Here is a 20221-nt window from a genome sequence, read left to right on the forward strand (position 1 = left end):
GTTTCTTTTGCCGTACAGAAGCTCTAGAGTTTAATTAGATCCCATTTGTCTATTTTGGCTTTTGTTGCCATTGCTTTTGGTGTTTTAGTCATGAAGTTCTTCCCTATGCCTATGTCCTGAATGGTTTTGCCTAGGTTTTCTTCTAGGGTTTTTATGGTGTTAGGTCTTATGTTTAAGTCTTTAAACCATCTGAAGTTAATTTTAGTGTAATGTGTCAGGAAGGGGTCCAGTTTCTGCTTTCTGCACGTGGTTAGCCAGTTTTCCAAACAGCATTTATTAAACAGGTAATCCTTTCCCCATTGCTTGTTTTTGTGAGGTTTGTCAAAGACCAGATGGTTGCAGATGTGTGGCATTGCCTCCGAGGCCTGTGTTCTCTTCCATTGGTCTATATCTCTGCTTTGGTATCAGTACCAACCTGTTTTGATTACTGTAGCCTTGTAGTATAGTTTGAAGACAGCTAGTGATGCCTCCAGCTTTGTTCTTTTTTGCTTAGGATTGTCTTGGCTCTGCGAGCTCTCTTTTGGTTCCATATGAAGTTTAAGATGTTTTTTCCCTATTCTCTGAAGAAAGTCATTGGTAGCTTGATGGGGATAGCATTAAATCTATAAATTACTTTGGGCAATATGGCCATTTTCTAACTGTGAGCATGGAATGTTTTTCCATCTGTTTGTGTCCTCTCTTATTTCTGTGAGCAGTTGTTTGTAGTTCTCCTTGAGGAGGTCCTTTGCATCCTTTGTTAGTTGTATTTCTAGGTATTTTATTCTCTTTGTGGCAATTGTGAATGGAAGTTCACTCTTGATTTGGCTCTCTGTTAGTCTGTTATTGGTGTATAGGAATGCTTGTGATTTCTGCACTTTGATTTTGTATCCTGAGACTTTGCTGAAGTTGCTTATCAGTTTCAGGAGATTTTGGGCTGAGACAATGGGGTCTCCTAAATATACATTCATGTCATCTGCAAATAGAGACAATTTGACTTCCTCCTTTCCTAATTGAATACCCTTTATTTCTTTTTCTTGCCTGATTGCTCTGGCTAGAACTTCCAATACTATATTGAATAGGAGTGATGAGAGAGGGCATCCTTGTCTAGTGCCAGATTTCAAAGGGAATGGTTCCAGTTTTTACCCATTTGATATGATATTGGCTGTGGGTTTTCATAAATAACTTTTATTATTTTGAGATACATTCCATTGATAGCTAATTTATTGAGAGTTTTTAGCATAAAGGGCTGTTGAATTTTGTTGAAGGCCATCTATTGAGATAATCATATGGTTTTCGTCTTTGGTTCTGTTTATAGACTTGTGTAGATTTTGTTTATGGACTTGCGTATGTTGAACTAGTCTTGCATCCCCAGTACGAAGGCTCCTTGATCGTGATGGATAAGCTTTTTGATGTACTGTTGCATTCGGTTTACCAGTATTCTATTGAAGATTTTTTCATCTGTGTTCATCATCATATCCATGGCCTGAAGTTTTCTCTTTTTGTTGAGTCTCTGCCTGGTTTCGATATGAAGATGATGTTAGTCTCATAAAGTGATTTGGGAAGGATTCCCTCTTTTTTATTGTTTAGAATAGTATCAGGAGTGGTACCAGCTTCTCTTTGTACATCTGGTAGAATAGGGCTGTGAACCCATCTCAACCTGGATTTTTTTTGGTTGGTAGGCTATTAATTGCTGCCTCATCTTCAGCCCTTGTTATTGGTCTATTCAGGGTTTCAGCTTCTTCCTGGTTTAGGCTTGGGAGGGTGCAAGTGTCTAGGAATCTGTCCATTTCTTCCAGAGTTACTGGTTTATGTGCATAGAGTTGTTTGTAGTAATCCCTGATGGTAGTTTGTATTTCTGTGGGATTGGTGATGATATCCCCTTTATCGTTTTTTATTGTATCTGTTTGATTCTTCTCTCTTTTCTTTTTTATTAATCTGGCTAGTCATCTGTTTTGTTGATCTTTTAAAAAACCAGCTCCTGGATTTACAGAGTTTTTTTGTAAAAAAAAAAATCTTAATTATTAATCTCTGATCTTAATTATTTCTTGTATTCTGCCAGCTTTTGAGTTTTTTTTTTTTATCTTGTTCCTCTAACTCTTTCAATTTTGATGATAGGGTGTCGATTTTAGATCTTTCCTCACTTCTCATGTGGGCATTTATTGCTATAAATTTTCCTCTAGACACTGCTTTAAATGCATCCCAGAGATTCTGGTACGTTGTGTCTTCGTTCTTGGTTTTGAAGAACATTTTTATTTCTGCCTTCATTTCATTGTTTATCCAGTCGACATTCAGCAGCCAGTTGTTCAGTTTCTATGAAGTTATGCAGTTGTGAGTTAGTTTCTTAATCCTGAGTTCTAATTTGATTGTACTGTGGTCTGAGAGACTGTTTGTTATGATTTCCATTCTTTTGCATTTCTGAGGAGTGATTTTACTTAACCAATTATGTGGTCAGTTTTAGAGTAGGTGTGATGTGGTGCTGAGAGGAATGTATATTCTGTGGATTTGGGGTAGAACGTTCTGTTGATATCTCTTAGGTCTGCTTGGTCCAGATCTAAGTTCAAGTCCTAGATATCCTTGTTAATTTTCTGTTTCATTGATCTGTCTAATATTGAGAGTGGAGTGTTAAAGTTTCCCACTATTATTGTGTGGGAGTCTAAGTCTCTTTGTAGGTCATTAAGAACTTGCTTTATATATCTGGGTGCTCCTGTATTGGGTGAGTATGTATTTAGGATCATCCACTCTTTTTGTTGCATTGATCTTTTTACCATTATATAATGCCCTTCTTTGTCTCTTTAGATCTTTGTTCGTTTAAAGTCCATTTTATCAGAGACTAGGATTGCAACTCCTGCTTTTTTTTTTGCTTTCCATTTGCTTGGTAAATCTTCCTCCATCCCTTTATTTTGAGCCTGTATGTGTCGTTGCACATGAGATGGGTTTCCTGAATACAGCACACCGATGGGTCTTGACTTTTTATCTGATTTGCCATTTTGTGTCTTTTGATTAGGGCATTTAGTCCATTTACATTTAAGATTAATATAGTCATGTGTGAATTTGATGCTGTCATTTTGATGCTAGCTGGTTGTTTTGCCCATTAGTTGATGCACTTTCTTCATTGTGTCGATACTGTTTACCATTTGGTATGTTTTGGAGGGTCTGGTACTGTTTGTTTCTTTCCATGTTTAGAACTTCTTTTAGGAGCTCTTCTAAGGCAGGCCTGATGGTGACGAAATCTCTCAGCAATTGCTGTCCATAAAGGATTTTATTTCTCCTTTGCTTATGAAGCTTAGTTTGGCTGGATATGAAATTCTAGGTTGAAAGTTCTTTTCTTTAAGGTTGTTGAATATTGGCCCCCCACTGTCTTCTGGCTTGTAGGGTTTCTGCTGAGAGATCCACTGTAAGTCTGATTGGCTTCCCTTTGTGGGTAACCTGCCCTTTCTCTGGCTGACCTTAGCATTTTTTTTCTTCATTTCAACCCTGTTGAATCTGATGATTATGTGCCTTGGGGTTGCTCTTCTTGAGGAGTATCTTTGTGGTGTTCTCTGTATTTCCTGGACTTGAATGTTGGCTTGCCTTGCAAGGTTGGGGAAGTTCTCCTGGATAATATCCTGAAGAGGGTTTTCCAGCTTGGATTCATTCTCTCCATCACATTCAGGTACACCGATCAAATGCAGATTAGGTCTTTTCACATAATCCGATATTTCTTGGAGGCTTTGTTCATTTCTTTTTCCTCTAAGCTTGCCTTCTCATTTTATTTCATTGAGTTGATTTTTGATCTCTGATATCCTTTCTTCTGCTTGGTTGATTTGGCTACTGAAACTTGTGCATACTTTGCCAAGTTCTCAAGCTGTGTTTTTCAGCTCCATCAAGTCATGTATGTTCTTTTCTAAGCTGTTTATTCTAGTTAGTCTAACTTCTTTTCAAGATTCTTAGTTTCTTTGCCTTGGGTTAGAACCTGTTCTTTTAGCTTAGAGAAGTTTGTTGTTACCCACTTTCTGAAGCCTGTTTCTGTCAATTTATCAGACTCATTCTCCATCCAGCTTTGTTCCCTTGCTGGTGAAGAGTTGTGATCCTTGGAGGAGGAGAGATGTTTTGGTTTTTGGTGATTTCATCCTTTTTTTTACTGGTTTCTTCCCATCTTCATGGATTTATCTACCTGTGGTCTTTTTAGTTGGTGACTTTTGGATGGGGTCTCTGAGTGGATATCTTTTTTGTTGCTTTTGAAGCTATTTCTTTCTGTTTCTAAGTTTTCCTTCTGTCAGGCCCCTCTGCCGCAGGACTGCTGGAGGTTCACTCCAGACCCTCCTTGCTTGGAGATCACCTGCGGGGGCTGCAGAACAGTAAGGGTTGCTAGGGTTGCTACTGGTTTCTTCTTCTGCTATCTTCGTTCCAGAAGGGTACCCACCAGATGCCAGCCTGAGCTCTCCTTTATGAGATGTCTCTTTGGATATACAGGGATCAGGGAGCTGCTTGAGGAGACAGTCTGTCCTTTATAGGAGCTCAAGTACTGTATTGGGAGCTCCGTTGTTCTGTTCAGGGCTGCTGGGTAGGTACCTTTAAGTCTGCTGCAGCGGAACTCATAACCGCCTCTTTTCCCAGGGGCTCTGTCCTGGGAAGGTGGGGCTTTATTTATAAGTTCCCGACATGCTGTTGCCTTTTTTCAGGGATGCTGTGCCCAGCAAGGAGGTAGTCTAGTCACAGTCTGCCAGCAGAGGTGTTGGTGAGCTGCTGCAGGCTCTTCCCTGCTGCTGTGTAAACTTCCTTGTGGTTTCGTTTACAGAGGTACAGTTACAACTGCCTTAGTAAGAGTGGTCTGCCTCAGTAATGGCGGACTGCCTCGGCAACGTTGGATGCCCTTCCCCCTACTGAGCTGGACCATCCTGGGTCCAGCTGTGCTTACTGCTAGACTTTCAATCCAGAGTGTTTCAGATTGCAGGTCTTTATGGGGATGGGACCTGCCAGGCCAGATCACCTGGCTCCCTGTTTTAGCCCCCCCTTTTTCAGTTGAATGGGCGACTCTGTCTTGCAGGCATTCTAGGCGCCAGTTGAAATGGCTGCCCAGATTTGTGTGAGTTTTTGTGCTGAAATGTGTGGCCCCAGCTGAAACAGCTGTGTTGGAAACTTGTGGTGCTTTTCGGCTGGGAATCTCCTGGTCTGTGGGCAGTAAAAACTTGTTTGGAAATGCAGTGATCACTCTCTGCTTTGTTGCCCTCCAGAGCTGTTCCTATTTGGCCATCTTGGATCCTCCCCTCCCAAAACATGTTTTTTAATGCAAATGTATTACCCCTTTAGCCCTTTTAATGTGGAACTACTTATATCTTCCTTAGTGCTTCCACTGTCTTCTTGGCTTAGCTATAGGGAGTCCTGTGAATTATCTTTGAATCCTTGCTTTGTATACAGTGAGCATGAATGAATCACAATGGAAGATTCTTAATTTTGATTCCATAATGTATATAAATAAATTAACCCAAATTAAAAGATCAATTGCAAATCCAGAAAAGTATTTTCAAACAGTGGGTCAGCTGGAGGATTAGTGTATGTGTATGTATACAAATTTTTTAACATGAAAATTTATACCACAAAATAAGGGAACCCTGTATCCAGGAACAAAAAAGTTACCTATGAAGAATTGCAATTGCTTAACAGATATATAGAAAAGTGCTTCCTAGTAGTCAAAGAAATGCAAATTAAAATTGCAGTAAGATAATATTTCTTATCTACCACATCCAAAATTTTTTTTAAAAACACTCTAGTATCTATCAAATGTTGGCAAAGAATAGAGCAGTTGAAATAGATACTCTCATGTATAGTTACTGGAAATACACATTGATACAAGTGTTTTTGGAGAGTTTGGTGTTCTGATCAGTTTGCAGTAAGTATTAAAATTGATGATAATATCTGATTTTGTAAGTACATTTCAGTGCTTAGGAAATCATTATAAACAAAGGAAAAATTCTTTGCAAAAAAGATTTTTATTGCCGTTTTGTATAATAACAAAATTTTGGAAATGACTTAAATATACCACCTTATCCAAAAAAGAATGATCTGGCCCAAAATGTTTGCTGCTGTCATTCAGAAACCCTGGACTAGGATCTTATCTTTCAAAAATAACTCATGTCATGGCATTCCTTCCTGTCTTATCTTCCAATCTCATTCAAAGTAAAAGCCCAAATTTGTATAATCTGTATGGTTCTCCAGTGCTTGGCATTCATCTTACTCATTCTTTCCCAGCCATCCCATCCTTGCTGTTCTTTCAACACCTCCCGTATTCCTCCACTCTGGGAGCTATGTCCTGCAGTCCTCTCTGCCTGGAATACACCCCTTGTGTGGTGCCCTCACCTTCTTAAAGTCTTTGCTTCTATTTCACCTGCTCAGTGAGGCTCCCTACTTAATGACATTTAGAGTTGCCACCTCCCTCTGCTCTCTTGGTTCTCCCAATCCACATTATGTCCTGCCCATCCTGCCCTCTTTTATTTTTTTTCTTTTTGGGGTGGGAGATAGAGTTTTACTTTGTCATCCAAGCTGGAGTGCAATGGCATGATCTCGGCTCACTGCAACCTCCACCTCCTGGTTTCAAGTGAGTCTCATGCCTCAGCCTTCTGAGTATTTGGGATTACAGGCATTCCACCATGTCTGGCTAATTTTTGTATTTTCAGTAGAGACAGGGTTTCACCCTGTTGGCCAGGCTGGTCTTGAACTCCTGACCTTAGGCGAGGAGTTCAAGACCAGCCTGGCCAACATGGTGTCTTAGCCTCCCTGGGATTACAGGTATGAGCCACTGTGCCTGGCCTTGCCTCTTGTAATGTTACCCTTCTGATGTTCTATATATAAAATATATATTGTATTTATTACTTGTTGTATTGACAGTCCTCTCTTCTACTCCTATAAAAATGTAAGCTACAAAAGGGAAGAGTTGGCTTTTTAAGTGTCTTAAGTACCTGAAACAAGGCTTGGCACAAAATAGACACTTCATATTTATGCACAAAATAGATACTCTTATTCATTATTGCATTAATGAATAACAATTTAGTTGTTGTCCCTAATAGAATTTTGAATTATTTAAGTGTTTCTACTCTTCTAAGATTTCCCACATTTCTGTGATACCGTCACAGACACTATTGTTATAATACAAAAAGTAAAGTAGATGTTATAAATTTTGTTGTGGTTAAAAATTTTGTCTTTTGTTAGTGAAGTGAAAACATATCCTGTTTTATCCATCTTTAAAATTTTCAAAGGTTTCTGAAGCAATATATAAAATGAATGTATTAGTTTTGTTAATATGTTTTAATATTTACAGTTAAAAGATTAAACTTTTTTTTTTAATTTTCAAAGGACTATGATTTAATCTCCAAAGAACCAAAACCTTTTGTATTTGAGGGAAAAGTACGTGGTCCTATTGTTGTTCCTACAGCAGGCGAGGAAACATCTGGGAATTCTGGCAGTTTAGGAAAAGTTGTAATGAAGGAGAACATACCTTCTAGAGGAGATGAAGGTGAAAAGAAGTCCACCTTTATGGATCTAGCAAAAGAAAATATTAAAGATGATAGAACATTACAACAGCAGCCAGGTGATCAAAATAGAACTATTTCATCAGTTCATGGTTTAAACAATGATATTGTGAAGGCCTTGGACCGAATTACATTGCAGAATATTCCTTCTCAAACAGCCCCGGGTTTTACTGCAGAAACGAAGAAGGACTGCAGTCTTCCTCTCACTGTCCTTACATGTGCTAAAGCATGTCCACACATGGCCGCTTGTGGAAATGTCCTGTTTGAGGGAAGAACAGTTCAGCTAGGGAAGCTTTGCTGCACTGGAGTTGAAACTGAAGATGAAGATACTGAGTCAAACTCATCAGTAGAACAAGCATCAGTTGAAGTACCTGATGGACCAACCCTCCATGACCCAGACCTCTATATTGAGATTGTGAAAAATACAAAGTCTGTCCCAGAATATTCAGAGGTGGCTTATCCTGATTATTTTGGTCACATTCCGCCTCCATTCAAAGAGCCTATTTTAGAAAGGCCGTATGGTGTACAAAGGTGAGTTACATATTTCTTCTCTCTTCTAAATAAGACTATTGTCAAGATATGAGGCAGACTTAAAAAGCATTACTTTGGGTATTTAGGAAGATAATTATTCTGAGTTATAAGTTACTGTATTTTTAAATTCTGCTTTGGAAATTTTGGATTTTTGAAATTGCCCTTGTTGGTTTACTTTATTTCTTGAACATTCCTTATTCAGAGGAAGCCAGAATGATAAATCTGACCATTGGATAGTTTAGAAATTTTCTATTAATACTGAATCTCAAAATGTAAAAACAGATTTAATAATCTTTGAATAAATATTACGTTAGCAATATTTGTTAACTTAGTAATTTGTTGTTTGAACTTGATTTAAGTATATGATTTTAAAATAGGCTATAAATCACAACAGGGCAACTATAGTCAACAGTAATTTATTGTGCTTTTATGAAATAACTAAAAGAGTATAACTGGATTGTTTGCAACACAAAGAAAGGATAAATGTTTGAAGTGAGGGGTACCCCTTTAACCCTGTTGTGATTATTATGCATTGTACACCTGTATCAAAATATCTCATGTACTCTATAAATATATATATATATACACACATACACATACACACACACACACACATGCATGCACACACACACACCCCTACTGTGTACTAACAAAAATTAAAAACTAAAAAAATAAAAATACATTATAAAGCAATGTGGACAGATTATCTTGTTGTAAAATTTGAAATTTTAATTGGAAAACATTTTAGTTAGAAATACATAAGAGAAAAATATGGGATTCATAAAAGCAGTAACTAGGTTATTAAATATTGCCCAGTAAGATTAGATATTACAAATAATATTAAATATTGCCAAGTAGTTAATATTTATCATATAAAAATACTTTTTTTTGGTATATCTGGACTGGTTTTGGTGAAGGTTTTATGATAATGGCTTATATCAGTATCTGAAAAAAAAATTGTATCCCTTGTTACAAGTATAGTATGTAATGAACAAGGAAGAACTTGCTGTGAGTATTTGATTCTCCTTAGACTATAAGTTCCTTTCAGAAAATAACTGTATCTTATTTATTTGTTTTTTACCTGTAGTGTCTATATAATTCATTATTTTTACTTAGTGTATATTTAGTGCCACTGGTTGGCCCCTTGATCCACAGGTGTGTCATCCCACACATCATAGCATCAGATTGGGGGACTTACTTCCCTGGGAAAGATGTGTGGGAGTGGGCCTGTGCCAGGGCATCTGCCATGTTACAGATGGCATCATCCAGAGGCAGCTGGCCTCATGGAGAGGGGTCTTCAAAAGCCCCAGGTGAAGCTGTAACTCAGGAAATCCTCTGCATGATTGGGTTGCCATATTGCAGCATGCAGTACATACACTAAATTAGAAATGTTTACATAGTTTGGTAGAAATACATAGGCCTGGGAACTAGGAGGTGGGAACAGAAGTGGCCCTATTTAGTGTAACATCCAGTATCTACCCAGGGACTTTCTGTTTTCTGTCCCTCCACCTCTGGGCTCTGCAGGGTTAGAAGTCCTCATTCCCTAAGTGGATGCAGTCTTACCATGGGACACAGCAAGGGTTCAATATAACAACAAGCCGTGGTTGCCAATGGGGTACTCTGGACTCCTTGTATCTAGGACCAGTACGTGAGGGGAAAGGCTTACCATCTTGACACAGGTGATTGACCCAGATCAGCTAATAGAGGTAGGGTTGTTTTTACACAATGGCAATCAGTTGACTGTGTGTGGAACACAGGCAATCCAATAATTGGCCTCTTGCTTACTCCCTTGCCCAATTTTAACTGTAAATGGCGATATCACAGCCACCCTGGAATGAGAATGATCCCCAGGGGCTGAACCACTCAGGAATGAGAGTTTGGATTCCTTAATCAGATAAGCTGTCAAGACCTACAGATGTGATAGCTGAAGGTAAGGGGGGATTTAAATAGGTCTTGGGGCCTGGTTGTGGTGGTTCACCCCTCAATCCCAGCACTTTGGGAGGCCAAGGTGGGTAAATCACTTGAGGTCAGGAGTTTGAGACCAGATTGGCCAATATGTTGAAACCTTGTTTCTATTAAAAATACAAAAATTAGCTGGGTGTGGTGGCACATGCCTATAGTCCTAACGACTCAGGAAGCTGAGGGAGGAGCATTGCTTGAACCCAGGAGGCAGAGGCTGAAGTGAGCCGTGATCGTTCCACTGCATTCCACCCTGGGTGACAGAGCAAGACTGTCTCAAAAAATAAAAAAAAAAAAGAATGAATGAATAAATAAATAAATAGATTCTCATGCCTCAGCCTCCTGAGTTGCTGGGAGTACAGGCACATGCCACCACACCCAGCTAATTTTTATATTTTTAGTAGAAACTGGGTTTCACTATGTTGACCAGGCTGGTCTCAAACTCCTGACCTCACTCTCTTCTGTCTTCCAAAGTGGTGGGATTACAGGCGTGAGCCACTGTGCCCGGCCTCCCTTCTAGGGGCATAGGGCGGGGCAAAGATTTCCCTCAAGTGTCTTAGTTGTAGTCTAATATAAATGGGCAATTATGCCCCCCAAAATACCCTGGTTTTGCAAACAGGTTTGCAAACAGAGGCATATAGGTTGTTTTCAACTTGCACATGATTTGGCTTAACTTTCATAGTGGCTTTTTTTTTTTTTTTTTAAAACCAATTGCCAGCATTTAAAATTTGGGAGATTCCACATCTCCCAAAGAAGTCCAAATTTCTGGTGTTTCTTGAAGGTTGTCAGTAACTTTCATAGCTGTTTCATACTTGGTAGCAGTCAGCTTGTTTTTAGACAGAAGCTATAGTCCTCAGTTTTCCACAGTTCTGCCTATCAGCCTCACTCAGTTCTTGTACCCGCTGGCCCCTGTTGGGCCCATGTTCTTTGATACTGTTTTGCATTATGGAACATTGCTGTGGAACTGAGCTGTTAAAACCAGCCTTCTCATACCATTTTGCTAAAAAAACAAAAGCCAAGCCTTTGTGAATATTAACTTTTACATATTTGTGGGATATATCAACCTTATTAATTAAATAAATTATTCTGATAAAGAGATCTATTTAGTCATTCACCCATACTTGAACACTAAAATTTATGTGTGGTATTTTTGAATATATAAAAGTGCCATATCCTTCACTATTGATGATCTGGTTGATGTAAATTCTGAATTTATTTATGTGTTACTATAACTGATAGCTTTTTAAAAAGCTTGTTTTTTTAGAATTGGTGTTTTAAAGTTATGATATTAAATTAAGAATGTCTAGCTTAATTTTTTGATACTAGATCTTTTCTTTCTGATAGACTACTGTGTCAGTAATGAGTTATTTTTTGTAGGATAAAATTAAAAGTAAATTGTACTTAACTGCTTAATTAGTAGATTAAAAGTTTTAGCGTTATACTTGCTTTTTTAGTCCTTTGTTTATATGTTTAACTATCATACCTTCTGATATTTTCCTGGTAATTTTTAAGTTTTCAATTAGGGTAGGTTCTTGGCTTATTTTGAATTTAAGCCAAGAATCTACCCTAATTGTTATTGTTAGATATATTTCTAAACTATATGAGAGTTAATATCCTTCAATCATGGAAAAGTGTCTTTGTGCAGGAGACTAATTTCAGATTTGCCTGAAGTTTAAGACTGTCAGTGTTTAAAGCATTCTTGAGATTTTTTTTTTATAAACTATTTTGGTACACTTTCTCACCCTGCTCTCAATAAATCTATAAGCCACAGTTCTAATCTGCATTACTTATCTTTAGCTGAAATGAACAAACTTGAAATTTAAATCAGTACATATAATCACCTTCCTCTTTAAGAATAAGTTTTACATGAAAAGTAGCTATGTATTGACACTAGCAGGGCTTTGTGGCCAGTCTACCTGAAGTTCCAGACAATCTGGCTTTAGGAACCAAATCCACATTTTGGTGTCACCTGTTTTTTTTTTCTTTCTTTTCTTTTTTTTTTTTAAAGTGCTGGAATTTCAGGTGTGAACCACCAAGCCCAGCTGGTGTCACCTGTTTTGACACAGTTTGGTGATTGTTGTCTTCCTTCGCTTAAATATTGATGGAGTCAATTGTGGGTTCTGTAAGGGTGACTTAGTCTTCTAGGACAGTGATAGGGTAGTTAGTGTTTATTTTGTTGGACTGATTCAGGGAGAGCTCAAGTCTAGAGAATTTTGCATACTCAGGGAATCATCCTTTGCTCCCTCAAATAGGTGTTTCCCTTCCCTCTACCTTTCTTTTCCTACCACAAAAGAGAGATTCTATAGAACATGCAGGCTGATTGCCAGTTGCATTTTAGCTAAATTCCAGTCAGTTGGTTTAAAAAAAAATTCTTATTCTTATATAATCTCTGGCTTTTCAGATCTTTATACCTTCTAGTAATGCTGCTATTAAGTATACAAAATTGTTTCCCTAAGGGTTAGACAATGAAACCATGTCATTTCTATGTAGAAAGGCATAATAGATATTCAAGGGTTTTTTTTTTTTTAATGATTGGACTTGTGGGTGTATTCTGTGTTGTTATTTTCTAGAAGTCAAATTCTGATACTGATTTTTGTCTTGTTACATACTGCTAATTTTTTGGTATGCAAAATATATTGAGGAATGATCATTTTAATTTTAAGAAATTTTTATACACTTTTTTCATTCAAAATTTATTTTGGAGAAAGTTGTACATTAGTGTATAATGATACATTTTCATTAAACCTTTATGATTTCAGGACAAAAATTGCTCAAGATATTGAAAGGCTAATACATCAGAGTGATATCATAGATCGTGTAGTATATGACTTAGATAACCCAAAGTAAGTCTTGATTTTTCTTTCTTTTTTTTCACAAAAAACTTGAATAGTAAGTCTTGATTTTAATAAACTTTTATCAGTTTTAAGTTTTTCTATAAAATTTTAGTGTTATTTCTAAAAGATAAAAATTCTGTGAAAAATGTTGGTAGTTTTAAAAATAATAAATAAAAAAATATAATTAATTTCTAACTAGTTTCTCCTTATTAGGTTTTCATCCTTTGGGATATAATGGTAAATCATGTTTACTCACTTCACTCTATTATGAGCTTTTGTTTCTTTTTTTTTTTTTGGCCAATCAGTTTGAGCTTATATGGTTGCTCAGGTTAGCCTTGAACTCATGACCTCGCCTTCGCAACCACCACGACCTCTGGCCAGAGCCACTTTGGACCCCTTGTTTCTTTTTAGGTAGATTTTTAATGGGCTTAAGGTAAAGGTTACACAGTGATGTTTTGTTTTTAAAAAATTGAAATTCACTTAGGAGAGTGGATATTTCACGTAAAATGCTGGCTTGTCCTGCAATTCTGAGCCTTTATTTCATTAGGATAACAAATTGCCATCTTTTTAAAAGGAGCATCTGCTTGATCCTTCTCCGCAGTCCCCACCAATACCCTCATGTCTCTCACTGCTTATAATTGGCTTCAGTCATTTAGGTTGCCTGCTCAATCTTTGGAATGCATTTTTCATGCTAGTCATTTACTATTTAAGATTGTTCACTGATATCACATTTTAGTATTTAAATAGAAGTAAATAAATGAAAATTACGAATATTGAGTTTGACTATTATTTAGTTACCTGCCTTCTCATATGAGAAATTCAGTTAGCCCTCAGTGGCTTTCTTCTCTCCCTCATCATATTTTTTGAAAATTTCACATCTTACCAATCATATGTGGAGGGAAAAAAAAACCTTTTTTTTTTTTTTTTTTTGGGAGACAGTCTCACTCACTCTGTTTGTTGCCCAGGCTTGAGTGCTGTGGTGCAATCTAAGCTCACTGCAACCTCTGCCTCTTGGGCTTAAGCAATTCCCCTCCTCAGCCTCCTGAGTAGCTGGGACTAGAGACATGCACCACCACACCTGGCTAATTTTTTGTATTTTTAGTAGAGATAGGGTTTCACCATGTTGGCCAGGCTGGTCTCAAACTCCTGACCTCAGGTGATATGCCTGCCTTGGCCTCCCAAAGTGCCGGGATTACAAGCATGAGTTCCTGCGCCTGGCTAAAACACTTTCTTTAAAGGGTTTTGTTAGATAAGAGTATAAGCTGCAGCAAAGCTAATGATTACATTTGAAATAATGTTGTTATAAAATAGAAGAAATATATTCCTTATTTATTTAATTATTTCAACATTTATAATTCTGTGTCAGATAAGACAGGCAGAAGTGATAGAAACAGAAACTCAGGAACCCTGAGTATGGCATACCAGTGCTATTGGACAGAATCATTGAGCATCTTAGGGTCATCGTCTTCTCTTATTAGAGAGTAGGCTCCAGAAGAGCAAAGTTTGCATTCAGTCAGGGAACCAAACAGACAAATGTCTCAAACAGTATCTGGTACCTAGTAGATACATGGTAAATGCTTATTTAATAATCAGTATGTAAAATGAGGATAACACATGTGTCTTTCTGATGCTAAATTAAATAAGATAATAGGTAATTTAGCTCTTCAAATTGAAAATAATATTTTCACTGGAGAACTACATGGTTTATGAGAATGATTGCTGCTCAGTACAGGTCATAGCAGTTTTAAAAATGTTATTTTCTATATAAAAATAAGTATTTTAGAAATGACATGCATTCAGTGAGGCAAGAGTTCTTATTATCTCCGTATAAACATAAGAGCAAGTCTCTAATTATGAGTTTTTGTCCAAAAATGTTATCCACATTTAATGCAGTGATTGTGCTTGTTTTGTTCCTTAGCTTAAAAATAATGAGGAAGGTGATATGGCAATAGTGATGTATTTTTAATTATAATTTTATTTACTTTTCGCTCATCTGTTTAAATGCAATGTATTTTAATATACTTACTTTAAAATTTTTATTTAGTTATGCCATTCCAGAAGAAGGAGATATTTTGAAATTTAACTCCAAATTTGAATCTGGGAATTTGCGTAAAGTAATTCAAATTAGAAAGTAAGTCACTTAAGATTTTCTCATTTTGTATGTGCACAGATATTTTCCTAATTTTCATTAGATTTCTTTCTGTTTTATTTTCAGAAATGAATATGATCTTATTCTGAATTCAGATATAAACAGCAATCATTACCATCAGTGGTTTTACTTTGAAGTGAGTGGAATGCGGCTAGGTGTTGCTTACAGGTTTAACATCATTAACTGTGAGAAGTCCAACAGTCAGTTTAATTATGGTAAGACAATTGAGATGGCATGCAGGCATCTTAACTGTAGAAAAGAAGTTTTTTAAAAAAATTATCAACTTTTAAAAAATATTTCAGTGTCTTGTTTTCTCTAGTTCTTAAAATTCAGGTTTTACGCAACATTTGAAATAGAGTTACAGAGTAACTCTATTTCAAATGTTGCAAGTCCTTTAAAGTGTAATGATTGATTTCATCCAGAGTGAATGCAACTAAAGGTTTACTAGTATACTCTGATGGTGACATCTGATTGTGTAATTTTTCTTCTTTAGCCTGTTATTGCGGTTTATTATGTTGATTCATTTTTGAATGTTGAATGAGACCATTTTTTTTTGAATAAACCCCACTTGGTCATTGTATACAAATTGCTAATATTTTGTTAAGAATTTTTTTATTTCTACTAATGAGGGATATTGGTCTATAGTTTTCTTTCTTTCTTTTTTTTTTTTTGTTTTGGTACTGTGTCTGCTTTTGGTATCATGGTATTACTGACCTCATGAAATTAGTTGGGAAGTGTTCCTGCCTCTTATTTGCTGGAAGCGCTTGTGTAGAATTGGTATTAATTTGTAAACTTTGGTAGAATTCTGCAGTGAAACCATCTGAATCTGGAGATCGCTTTCTTGGTAATCTTTTACACTAGAAATATAACTTCGTTTTTCTTTTTGAGATGGAGTCTCACTCCATCGCTGAAGCAGGAGTGCGGTGGTGTGATCTCAGCTCACTGCAACCTCCACCTCTCAGTGTCAAGTGATTATCCTGCCTCAGCTCCCCTGAGTGGCTGGGACTACAGGTGCATGCCACCATGCCCAGCTAATTTTTGTATTTTTAGTAGAGATGGGGTTTTGCCATGTTGGCCAGGCTAGTCTCAGACTCCTGACCTCAAGCGATCTACCTGCTTTGGCCTCCCAAAGTGCTAGGATTACAGGTGTGAGCCAGTGCACCATTAGAAATGAAATTTCTTTAACAGTTTTAGGGCTATACAAATTATGTCTTCTGTCTTGAGTGAGTCGTGGTAGTTTGTGCTTTTTAGGAATCGGTCCATTTCTTCTAAGTTGTTAAATGTATGTGCAGGGTTGTTGGTAGTATTCTCTTACTATCTTTTTGATTTCTGCAGGGTCTGTAGTGATAGCCCCTAATTAATTCCTGCTCATGATGATTTCTTCCCTTTTTTTCTTTGTCAGTCTAACTTTAGAGGTTTATCAGCTTTATTGACTTTTTCATAGAACTAGTGTTTTGTTTCATTGGTTTTCTCTACTGTTTGTCTCATGAGACCATTAAAAAAAAAACTGAGTGTACCCACAAAACTTTTAAAAATATAGCCTCATTCAAGATTTTTCTGTTTAGTACTTTAATATATACAAAACTAAGAATTATTTGTAAAACACCTGGTAGTCAAACATTATGGTAGTCAAAAATAATATACTTGTTTGAACTTAATATCAGCATTTTGAAATTGAAACATCAAGTTTCAAGTATTAATGTTATAATGGCAATCTTTTTGTGTAAAAGAAAAGAATTTTTTTTTCTGGCATACAAGAAAACTTATATTGGGGCTTGAGAAGAACTGTATGAATGACAAGTTACAAAATCTCCAAGGTCTCAATCATTTGTTGGAAAGGTTGAAAAGCTTTTAACAACTGAGACATGAGAGCTATATCATCCATTTCATTTAAATCTTCTAAGTTGTTAAAAGCATGAATATGATAATGGTCTTTAAGGGGACATTTCTGAAAATTAATGTTTTCAACCCTTAAAGGAGTTGTCCCCAATGGTTGTTATTTATGTGGAAAATAAGATATTGTGTTACTCTGGAATTACTTCACATGTATGAAAAAAAGCTTTAGTCAGATTCATTTATTTAATGCAATAATTGTAGGAAGACTAGGTAGCATAATACCTGGTTTAGTTATAAACACTTTTCTAAGATTTTCAAATGGCTTAAGTAATTAATTTTTAAATGTTTTATCCTTTTAAATGCGTATATTTTGACTAAAAGTTCAGCAGGTATATTGATTTATGCGAATTGTGATAGGAATATTCTTGATACAGTCTTTCACATTTTTTTGTGTGTGTGATTTTAAACTAATTATGGAATGTGATATTTCTCAGAAATATTTGTTAGCCTTAAGCTTTTAATTAACTTTAAAAATTACCTTAACTGAAACTCATTCTAAGTATTATCAAAATAAGTAAAGAAACCCAGTGATTTCCCTATTTAACTGGTAATGATGCTATATAATATTTTTAGAGGATAAAAGAACAGTTAAATATAGTTTTATTTATATGTTGGGTGCTCCTTATGAGTAAAATATAAAGACATATATATTCCTGATATGATAGTCAATATAATTTTCAGAAGTGCTACAAGTATATTGCATTTTTACTAACTATATTTATTCACTTAAAAATAGAACCCTTAACACTTTAATCTTTATTAAAAAATACAATGTTTTAAATTAAATATATATATATTTTGGAGCAGTGCTTCTCTGTTTATTAAAAATCCTATACCTTTATGTGATAGATAAAATAAATTTCTCTGGTGTCATTTGAAATTTTAAAGTGAATAAAATTCTTTAATTAAAACTAATTCAAAGCAGTGGGACAGATGGCTGCTTTATTTTTAAATTTCCTCTCCTTCTTCCCCCTTCTTCTTTGGATATTCTTGTATGTATATCACACTTTCCAAACTCACTATGTAGTGAATTTGGAAAACAGAAGGGTGTTAAGAAGAAAATAAAACCATTGACAATGCATCATCCAGAGATAATCACTTTAACATTTGTTGCTTCTTACCAGCCTTTTTTATAATGCAGTGTATAATTTCTGCATACATATAGTTATGCATTTATTTTTTAAAAATAAGACTCATAACCCATGCAATTTCATATTCTGTGTTTTAATCAAATTTTATGTTATCAACATTTTTTTTCTGGTTATTAAATATTCCTGTGAAAGAGTTTTAGGAGACATCCAATAGAAGTACTATAATTTATTTATCCAAACCTTTCTTTGTAAGACAGTTAAGTTGTTTCTAATTACTTTCTTTTTTAAATATTGCTGAGATAAATATTATTATACACAGATATTTATATTTATAATTCATAGAAGTACCAGTATGCCAGGTAAAATGCATGTTTTTTCTGATGACAAAATAGTACATATTTAATACAGGAAAGTAAGTAAATGAAAAACAGTTTAAAGAACAAACTTTAGAATGAGAGCATCCAAAAAAAAATTCTTTAACATTTTGTTATCTGTTCTTAAAGTTATTCACATTCACATGGTTTTAAAATTAAATTTTACTCTTTTATAGATCCGGGATTGCAGTATGAAAGCTTATGTGTAACACTACATTTTTTTAAAACTATACAATAATTTGTAAAAAAAATTTCCTCATGTCCATTAAATATTATTCAGCAGCATTGTTAGTAATAGTCTGTTGAGTAAGGTACAATAAATGACTTGAATGATAACAGATTGAAGATTTAAGCCTTTCTCCAGATTTCACAATTATAAGCTGTCTTGCAGTAGATACTTTTAATTATTTGTTTTCATATATGTTTCTGATTATTGCCATGAATTCCTAGAAGTTGGATTTCTTAAAGAGGATGAACATATGTTGCTGAAGACTAGGGAAAATGGGTACTACAGTGCTGGTGGAAGTATTAAATTAGTTCAGCCTTTTTGAAGTGCATTTGATCGTATGTTTCCAGTGTTTATATTTAACAGCACCCATCCGGATTTATTTTAGTATTTTCTGTGAATTGGGATTTAACTTAATCCTATTCTGAGTGGTTAAGTAGCTACAACTAAATTCATTCTCCAAGAAGTTTTAAAATGTTGTTGATGAATTTATTGAATTGTTAGACATTTCACATTTACAACTGTGTACCTGATCCACTAATGAAAGAAAGGTACGAAATATCATTCAGAAGCCACTAAACATTGTTGCTCTGGTTGGGCTGTTACAGACAATGGTCAGGTTAGTAAAAACAGATTAGAACCTGATTGATAAAGCATCACCATAACTTGCTTATACTTCTTTACTTTTTGAATTTGAATTCAATTATTTTACCTCTTGGTCATGTGTTCCCTTTGGTTTGAAAATCACAGCTCTCATAATCTATGGTCCTGCATACACACTAGTATATGTTTGGGGTTTTTTTGTTGCTCTAGTACCACTGTGTTTCTAAATTATCTTGACTTTAAAACGTAATCTAATATCCCGTAATTTTCAAAAGCAACTTAAAGACTTTTCCTATTTTTTCTGAATAGTTTATTCAGATATGATTCACAGTAATTGTATCAAATACCAAAAATTTTTATTGGATTAAATTTGTAGAAGAGTTTGGGAGAGTCAGAACTTTTTATATCCAGTCTTACTACTAAAGAACGTGATGTTTTGTTTTGTTGATTCAAATTTTGTTATGCCTTCACCTTTTTAGTTTTCTTTTGTAAGTTTTGTATTTCTGTTTACCTTTGTTTCTGATGTGAAAGAGTACTTTTGTTTTTAAATAATTACTTTTAGGAAAGCTATTGATTTTTATATATTTACTTGAAAATTAACCTTCTTACTGAACTTTTTATTAGTTCTTATAGTTTCTGAGTTGGTACTTTGGATTTTCTTGATAGATACCTAGAATTTCTGTGATTCATAGCTATAGTGTAAATCTTTCATTGTTTTTGTATAGAATTTTGAGAATGTTTAAAATGAAAAGGATACATTGAACATCCTTGTATTTTATTTTAACTTTAATGGGAATGCTGCTAGTATTTACATTAAGCATATTGTTTTGAGATACATATTTTTTCTATTTCTAAAAAAGAAATAATGTCTATTGTTTCAAAAATCAGATTTTTAAATTTTTTTTGCATTTATCAATGAATGTAATGTGACCATATTATTCTATAACCTCTGGATGTGTTATATTATATTAATAATATTCCTGTTATTAAGCCACCCTTGGATTTTAGAATAAGTCAGCTTGGTCATGTGAATTGATCTTTTATGATTCAGCTATTTTTGATTTGTCACAATTT

The 20221-nt window shown here is 35.3% G+C and overlaps 1 protein-coding gene across 17 annotated transcripts in view; it reads left to right on the forward strand.

The window, feature by feature from the left end:
- The window catches only part of AGTPBP1 (ATP/GTP binding carboxypeptidase 1), a 185195-nt gene that overhangs the window by 98940 nt on the left and 66034 nt on the right, over positions 1-20221 (forward strand). For 9 of the 17 annotated variants that reach the window (XR_004744018.3, XM_078367459.1, XM_078367413.1 and 6 more), the window contains 4 exons: positions 7309-8015; positions 12734-12817; positions 14853-14939; positions 15024-15172. Coding sequence is in view for 15 of the 17 variants with exons in the window: in XM_078367459.1 (XP_078223585.1) it covers positions 7309-8015; positions 12734-12817; positions 14853-14939; positions 15024-15172 (1027 nt within the window). In the remaining 2 variants the exon portion in view is untranslated. The remainder of the gene's footprint in view (positions 1-7308; positions 8016-12733; positions 12818-14852; positions 14940-15023; positions 15173-20221) is intronic. The other 8 variants (XR_013533181.1, XM_035303469.3, XM_078367453.1 and 5 more) reach the window with 3 other exon arrangements.

The sequence above is a fragment of the Callithrix jacchus genome, chromosome 1, assembly GCF_049354715.1.
Source record: "Callithrix jacchus isolate 240 chromosome 1, calJac240_pri, whole genome shotgun sequence".
NCBI classification, from domain to species: domain Eukaryota; kingdom Metazoa; phylum Chordata; class Mammalia; order Primates; family Cebidae; genus Callithrix; species Callithrix jacchus.